This window comes from Coptis chinensis, chromosome 4 (genome assembly GCF_015680905.1).
Source record: "Coptis chinensis isolate HL-2020 chromosome 4, ASM1568090v1, whole genome shotgun sequence".
NCBI lineage: Eukaryota > Viridiplantae > Streptophyta > Magnoliopsida > Ranunculales > Ranunculaceae > Coptis > Coptis chinensis.
Genome location: NC_141459.1, coordinates 93,218,423 through 93,226,652, shown reverse-complemented (window position 1 = coordinate 93,226,652; position 8,230 = coordinate 93,218,423). Strand labels below are relative to the sequence as shown.

General features: G+C 35.0%; 2 protein-coding genes across 7 annotated transcripts; both read right to left on the bottom strand.

Moving 5' to 3' along the window:
• Positions 1-1,188: 1,188 nt before the first annotated feature.
• On the bottom strand, positions 1,189-2,211 carry LOC147505728 (uncharacterized). The gene has a single exon (XM_086605615.1). It carries the CDS (start codon positions 2,209-2,211, stop codon positions 1,189-1,191), a length of 1,023 nt encoding a protein of 340 aa, XP_086461741.1.
• Positions 2,212-3,235: 1,024 nt separating this feature from the next.
• LOC147505727 (uncharacterized) lies at positions 3,236-6,844 on the bottom strand. Of its 6 annotated transcripts, none has more exons than XM_086558195.1 (8): positions 6,709-6,844; positions 6,388-6,452; positions 6,199-6,286; positions 5,412-5,758; positions 5,160-5,289; positions 4,505-4,576; positions 3,887-4,014; positions 3,236-3,542 (listed from the first exon to the last, which is right to left on the bottom strand). In XM_086558195.1, the coding sequence occupies exons 5-8, from the start codon at positions 5,197-5,199 to the stop codon at positions 3,471-3,473; spliced, it is 312 nt and encodes a 103-aa protein (XP_086414321.1). In that variant the 5' UTR covers positions 5,200-5,289; positions 5,412-5,758; positions 6,199-6,286; positions 6,388-6,452; positions 6,709-6,844; the 3' UTR covers positions 3,236-3,470. The 6 variants fall into 6 exon arrangements, with proteins under 6 accessions (XP_086414321.1, XP_086414322.1, XP_086414319.1 ...); XM_086558196.1 differs by having other exon boundaries at positions 5,160-5,256; XM_086558193.1 differs by having other exon boundaries at positions 5,412-5,528.
• Positions 6,845-8,230: the final 1,386 nt, after the last annotated feature.

Sequence of the window (8,230 nt, the reverse complement as noted above, 5' to 3'; positions counted from 1 at the left end):
AGGCTACAATTGAGAAATGATTTGCATCCCACCAAAAAATCGAACTCAAACAGTGGGGAAGGAGGTTCATCAATTCCAATATCAACTGCGACAACTCAACCAATAGATTATGATCCACACCAAGTTCATGAGCTTGAGGATAGACCTCTTGGAAAGAAAGAAGACAAAAAAAGAAGGCAAAAAGAGAAAGAAGAAGGTGATTCTAAAGTGGAGGAATCCGCTAAGAAACTTGATGCTTTTCTGATGGAACTTTCTAAAACCACCAAAGAAGAGTATGAATTGGAAGCTCAAAGACAGTTGAAGAAAGATGAGATGGAATTCGAAAAACTTCAATTGAAGAAAAGTTCGATGGATTGGAAGCTTCAAATCCAAAAAGAAAAATTTCAATTGAAGAAAGTTGCGCTCCGAGTTCGAGAAGATGAAAATGATGAGAAAATATTAGGAATGAAATTAGAAGGATTACCCGAAGACGAGCGCAAAATTTGGCAACTCAAAAGGGCAGAAATTTTACAAAAAATGAAGAATCGACTTGGTAATATCACTGGTAGTAGTCAAAGTAGTGCATAGTCTAAATTTGAGTTTGTATGTTTTTTAATTTGAGTATTTTAATTTGTCTTTTAATTTATGTCTTTTAATTAATGACGTACTTTAATTTAAGTTTGTATTTTAATTTTAATTAGAATGTACTTTAATTGAATATTTTATTTTAATTTAAGGTTGATACTTTTTATCATTCTAAAAAAAAATTGTATTTTCAAAATTCTCATATACAGAAATCCTTTCATAAAACCACAAATACATAGAAATAAACTTGGAACACAAATACATAGAAATTGAAACGATAAATAAACACAAAGTCTAAATGAAGTGCAAATAAAAATAGAAATCAAGTCCGCCCACGCCTACTCCACAAATGGTCGACCAAGTCATTCTTCAATCTATCATGAACAACTTTTGAACGAACCCTCTCGACGCCAGATGCCCAACGAGATAGAACAAAATGGCGTTGATCTTCAGGAGCACCTTCTCTACTTTGTATTTCCAAATCAAGAATATACTGCGGGATATCCGTTTCGCGTTCATCTTCCACAATCATATTGTGTAAAATAGTGCAAGCCCTCATAACAGTAGCCATGTTCTCCAAATACCATAACCTCGCATGTGATTCGCTAAAATAGCCCAACACGATCAGAATATACCAAACGCCCGCTCTATGTCTTTTCTAGCAGCTTCTTGCTTCTTTGCAAAATGTTTGTCTTGTGCAATAGTCGGTTTAGCAATCGTTTGAATCAAGGTGGCATAATTAGGATAAATACCGTCAGCCAAGTAATAGCCCATATCATAATGATGGTCATTCACAGTGTAGTTACAAGGAATAGCTTCATCATTAACTATATCATCAAATATTGGTGAGCGGTCAAGCACATTAAGATCATTGTGAGAACCCGCCATTCCAAAAAAAGTATGCCAAATCCATGCGTCACGATTGGCAATTGTCTCCAAAATCACTGTTGGTTTATGCTTATGGCCAGTGTGAGACCCTTGCCACGCAGATGGGCAATTCTTCCATTGCCAGTGCATGCAATCAATGCTTCCTAACATTCCAGGCCATCCGCGTTCCTCAGACTCTTTAAGCAAACGTTGAATATCTGCAGCATTTGGTTTGCGCAAGTATTCACCTCCAAAAATTCTAATAATTCCATCACAGAAATAGCGCATGCATTCATGAACAGTTGGTTCAGCAACATGTAACATATCATCTACTAGATCAGCGGCAGTCCCATAAGCAAGCATTCGTATAGCAACAATTACTTTTATTTTTGGGTTAATCCCAAACTTACCCGCACAATTAACTTTTTGTTGAAAATATGGTACATTATGATTAAGATGATTGAAAATACGAGTAAATAATGACTGACCCATACGAAATCGGTGTCGAAAGTCGTGGTCACGAAATATAGGATTTGCGCCAAAGTAGTTAGCATTTACACGAGCCAGCGTTGCCTCGTACTGACGAGGCTTATATTTTCTTCCTTTCTTCAAACCACCATGTGGTCTATAAGAAGACTCCGCTTCTTGCTGACGCAATAAACTCAGACGATATCGAACCAAAGGTAGAGCAATAGCCACTAATTTACGAGTTTTAACTGCAGTGTTATCATTTGAAGAGCTCGAGCTCGATGAAGAATCATAAGAAGATAAATGATCCATTGCAAAAATCTTCAAGAGTTTTGGTAGTGTTTTTTTTTTGGCTCAAGGAGATGAGTTTAGATGAGAGGGAACATGAAAAATGAAGAGAACATCGCAAAACCAAGAGGGTTAAATGGTTATAACACGCGGTTTCTGAAAAACCGCGCGGTTTTGGCAAAACCGCGTGGTCTTGTGCTTGTTAGTTGGGCTTTAGTGGCGCGGTTTTGCCAAAACCGCGTGGGCTATATGGCGCGGTTTTGGCAAAACCGCGTAGTTGTTTGGTGTTTTTTTGATGTTGCTCCTAAAGTTGTTTGGTGTTTTTTTGGTTTAGTGTTTTTTTGGTTCAAAATTTTGGTGTTTTTTTTGTTGCTCTACTAAAGATGCTCTAAGCTTCTATCTTGATACCTGACACCAAAAACACAAGATCAAATTCTCCACTATCATGCTTAAAATTCATTAAGTTAATAAAAAACGAGCCATTTTTACTCTTTTGTCCATACAGTCTTACAGAGGACAAAAAGTGGCATTAACTACTTCTCTTCCCAGTTCCATCTTTTTATCATTTGTGAACGAAATTCAATTGTGTACAGAGAAATTACGTATGGGTTTCGAACAATAATTTTTTTTTCCCCTGCTTTTTTTTGTCGGCAAGTATGAAGTACTGTCACTACACCATTTTTTTTTATCTGGAACGGGTGTAATCTGTTCCTGAACAGATTTGGAACAGATGCTATGCGTTTCTGTTGACCGCGTTCCTAAAATGATTGAACACATTTGGTGCGTTCCTGTTTAAAGTCTTGGAACGGACTGTACTTGTTACAAAGCTCTTCCGGGACATACCACAGCTGTTTTCAAATTTAAAAGGTGGAACACTCTTTAAGCGTTCCAAATGAAAATTTTGGAACACTTTTTATGCGTTCCAGATGGAGCATTCGAACTAAAAAAAAAGTGCTATTGGGTGGGTTTTAGAAACCTGTGTTACTCGGACAAATGTTACAAAAAACCCAACATTAACACAAAGCATAACCTTACCAAAAGAGATAAATTGAAAGAAAACACATAAATCCTAACTATATTGAGTAATTTATCCAAAGTAGATACAAACAAAACACATGCTACAAAAGCATATTCCTAAAACAGCTTCTTCAGCAACTTTTGTGTGCTGCTTTACAACAGTTTCCTTAATAGCATCTATCTCAGAATGAGCAGGCGATAGTTTTTCATTCAAAATATCAACTTCTTCATTCAATGTCTTTACATGATCATTAAGTGTCTTGATTTCATCCTCCAATCCAGTCAGATCTGCATGTCTCCACAGAAACTTGAACATAACTGGGCTTCTTGGGTTTCACCTGACCATTGAAATGAAGCAGATGCAGAGGAAAAAACGTTAATTGATTATAACACGAGGTCGAGATATGAGTTTGATAATAAGAAAGAACTCAAATAAGTAACGCATTTTTTTGGACTTTTATATAACATTTTTAGCGTAAGAAAATCTGATGTCTGTTTGATTCATTTACATTGGATGTAAACTCCAATTACTTTCCTGAATTTCAGAACGTCAAAAAGGAGGAAGAGTGGTACTTTTGGACTACATTCCAATGTGAGAAATATTTTGGATCTCATTTATTTCATCAGTATAAACTACCAGGCGTTTTAAACTACCAGATTAGTTTAAATTAGATTGACAGACCTGATCCCCTTGAGATCCAACTGAAGCCAAAGAAGTCCCAGCTGAATCTGCTGCTGACGCTGCTTTCTCAGCTGTTTTATCAGAAGATTTTTTCTTCCACCATCGCCGGTCCATTTGTATGTATGTACCTGAATACATGAGTTGGAAATAAATACCAGAGCTTCGTGAAAACTTAATAATTCAGCTATCAGACAAATGCAACATGTAGTTTAAATAGGAGCCCCATTGAGAATCATTAGAAACTTGTTGAACAAGAACATGACACTAGGCTGGTAGCCTCAGTTCGGACCCTGTAACTTTACGAGGCTGCAAGGCAGAGCATCGAGCCTAATTGAAATTGATAAGCTAAAGCAGTAGTTAGAACCTCTATGCTGAAACGCTCAGAGTTTATACAATAGTATTTAGCATTTCAGTCCGAAATCTTACTCTGATAGTACTTACCATGTGGATTTTAAAAACAGATTCAACAGTCATGGATGATTGACAATTATCAAGTAGAACGTACTTCTCTACTCCATTGATTGGGACTATTACATTTTAAAACACGAATAAACATGGAACCAAATTATCCATTGATTATAATATAGTGCTATTGAGCAAAAGGACCATTTCACTCACCTGTCAACGAAACTGCTTGATGTTGACATGATATAATCGTAAGTATAGCTGAAGTTATACAATGGTATGCAGCTGCAATGAGGTTACACAATAACATAAGCTATTTGAATGAATGAGTAATACATATGCATTGAACTGTACCAGTATACATGTATAATGTGATTAGATAATCCAGACCTAGCTCATTCTGGTATTCTATATACATCAAATCCATTACCTAATTTAGGACAAAATAGACAGCTAGAATGGGCACATTTTCAACTCCCATTGCGATCACAGGTACCAACCAGGATCGAGGGTCAATAAGTTATCTTGTACAGGACATGTAGGAAAAGCTTTCATTAATACATGGTATGGCAGGGGTTGACTTAATCGGGACACCATTTGCAGTGATTAATTCCGCACATTTCTGATAAAGATATGATGATGGAGCTACTATTAAAACAAATTTTCTTGCAGTGACTAATTAGAATCATAAAGTTACGAAGCTTGGTCCAGCTCGATAAGAGACAGAAGCATAAATTCGTATCACTTGATTACCAGAACATTAATTCTATTAAAAGTAAAAAATGTCCATAGATGAAAGAAATGGATCAAGATACATCATGCAGAACACATATGATCTGTACCAGCCATTACAAAGAGTAAAGCTCACCTGTCTGATAAAAATACAAACCGATGATTATGGGAGTCATTTAATGCCTTCCCAAGCAGAATACGCTCTGCTAGAATCATAGTTGCTTCTCCCCAATCTACCTGGAAGAAAAATTCCACCAGTACATTATCTAGCAAACAAAGAACACCCAACAGAAAACAAATTATGCATACTTCTTATCGATCTTAAATTATAACAAATAAGCTATTATCATTTCCTTGCAGTTTGTTTAAAGTGGAAGAAAATTCATACCTGTATACTATCACTGATCTGACGGCCATAAAAGTAGGAGGATCTTGCCGTTGCCTTGTTGAATACAAATCCAGGCCTAGAATGAATAAAAACTGAGAACCTGTGCTCCTTGTCTCCCTTCAGAAAAGGAAACGAGAAGTAAGAATTGCTTCCTTGAATAGTATGGAATATCAAAACATTCTAGCAAAGTGGTTGATCTGCCTCAGCCCTGAAGAGCCACTGTCTTGCATGCAGTTAATGACTCAAGGTCACTACTACCTAGTAACATTGAGTTTTTGCTCATTGCACTACCGAATGCAGACTAAGTGGGGAACAACCTCTTCCAAGTACTTGGATTCTAACACTCCCTAAACAACAAATAAACTACTTTTACTCCGAAAGGAAATGGAAAAACCAAGAAAGTGACTATATCGTGTTAGAAAATGAACAATACAATACAAAACAATATTGATCAGAAGTTCATTATTGACAAAGGACAGTCTTCTACTTTCGTGTTACGATTAAAAAAACTAGCCTATTTTACACTGGCATCGGATAAAGTTGACACAAAAATGCTCATACCGAGAAATGGTCCAAATTTTCTGAGTGGATCAAAACTGAGTAAATAATATTTTCCTTTCAGATGCTTACAAGTAAATAACAAAAACAAGCCAGTCTTTCGATAAGCAATGAGACTCATGAGGCAGGCAATTATCATAGACACTCAACAACAGAATGCATTAGCAATCACAATTTTCATATAAAATCCAACTACATAATACAATTCAATTGAGTGTGACTAAATTACCTTAAAAAATGCATCCCACCGAAGCTAACAAAAGCACTGCCACATCAGAAAATAGAATAAACCTTCCATCTCCCTGGCTGCCACATTTCTGGTGGAGAGATAAAAAAAAAAAAACAATCGAAATTTTCTATTAAATTACATACCATCAACAGAGCTTGTAAGAACTAATCTCTTATTAACGTGTCTAACCTCGGCTAGCGCCATGGAGAGAAGACAATCGTGAGTAAATGGGTTAGCATCAGGATGTTGCAGAGCTGCACGGCCAATTTCCAAAACACATTTGATTTCATATTAACGAAAATTCAAAGAGCATTAAAAACCTCAGTTAATTCCGATTCAAAATATAGAGCAGAAACATTGCTAAAAAAGATTTCATCCGATTCAAAATATAGAGCATAAACAATTTTGATTCATGAATTGAAGAAACAGTTAATTCGTGATTTTAGTTAATTTGATTCGAAATTAATCAAATTAATAATAAAGAGTGAGATTCGATAGAAATAATATTACCTGATCGAGAAATGAGGATGCCTCCAAAAGAAAAGTTGGAGCGTGAGTTGAAACCCTTGTTTTTAGAACGAAAATGAAAAATAACAAAACTTAACGGGCTGTTTGGATCCTATTTATTTATTGCAAAAAAAAATATATATATTTTTTGAAAAAATAAATGTGTTTCGTCTCTATTTAAAAAAAAAATAGTTTTTCATCTAAAAAATATTTTTTGGTCCCAAAAATTTGTTTTATGATAATTAGGTAAAACTTGTTTTTCAAATTAAAAAACTATTTTTCTTTGAAGGAAACACTTTGGATGTTCAAGACAAATGAACTCTCCGGATGTTTGATAAAATAGTTTTTAAGAAAAATCACAATCAAACATATTTATTGAAAAACTGTTTTTAGAATAAATAATTTTTCAAAAAAATACTTTTTAAGAAAAAATGAGAACCAAATACCCACTTAAGTCTTAATTCCCGCTACACTAGTCTTAATTTTATGGTTGCTTCATTTAGCATCAAAAAAGTGTTTAGCTCACTTGGTTAACTGTTAATTCTAGGTATGAGGTTCAGTGAGTGTTTGAATCTCACCCAAAACAAAATAAGAGTTTATTAATTTTATTTTATTTAAAGGGAACAGTTTTAAAATATTGGGACACCTATTTAGTGTTCGAGTCCAAGAACACTTGTAATCCGTTCCAAACCCAATTTATTGCAAAAAATGGTGTAGTGTGTTATGTTTCTGATTTTCAACAGAGCAATAATGTTACCATGCGGTTTCACTTTGCTGATGTAAAACATGTGGTACCTACTTTTAGTAATTAGGACTTAGATTCCTTAATTGTAGTTTTAGTTTCTCCTTTCTTGCATTTCAATTGTTGACATAAAATAGAATGTCACATTAAGCTATTATCACTCTCCACTTGTCATGATCTTCAGAGAGTCTTTGATAGTATTATTAGATTCTACATACCATGCTTATAGGAGTGTTCTGTGAGTTCAAATTTTATGGATCAAGCACATATTTTGTCTGAGCTATGCCTAATAGTTGGTAGATTGTGCATGTAGTCGACGTTAAAATTGCAAATGCCATAAGATTCATTAATATGCTAGACTTTCAAATTGCTGGATGGATGGAAGGTTGTTATTAGGAGTATAGGAAATCCCAAAAATTCCTAATATATATGCTGGACTAAAAATCTAAGATTGCCACTTTAACACATAATCCTAACTAGAGTCAGAGAAAGAATTTGGAAGCCTAACCATGTCCCAAATCTATGCTCTTTATAATCCGATCCTCACTCCCTCTCTCCCTACCCAAACCAAATATTTGTTGGAAGCTTTTTTTCCTGCAACAATGAGAGTTCCATTTTCAAATGTTTGTTATCGCATACATGTAAATACCGAGTCAAAAATTAAAGGTTCTTTTTCAATCTCTGCTTTGATTGTACAAGTTATTATTATTTATTTTTTTTGATGATGTTCCTGTATATCTGCTTTTGTGTTATATGCCATGGACTTTGTAGAAAGTCTATACG

Excerpts from the sequence above, each read along its gene's own strand:
- LOC147505728 (XM_086605615.1), bottom strand. The coding sequence starts at position 2,211 with ATGGATCATTTATCTTCTTATGATTCTTCATCGAGCTCGAGCTCTTCA.
- LOC147505727 (XM_086558195.1), bottom strand. The coding sequence starts at position 5,199 with ATGACTCCCATAATCATCGGTTTGTATTTTTATCAGACAG. Across the intron at positions 4,577-5,159 it reads TTTGTATTTTTATCAGACAG|CTGCATACCATTGTATAACT; the intron begins GTGAGCTTTACT and ends ACCTCATTGCAG. Across the intron at positions 3,543-3,886 it reads TTGGATCTCAAGGGGATCAG|GTGAAACCCAAGAAGCCCAG; the intron begins GTCTGTCAATCT and ends TTCAATGGTCAG.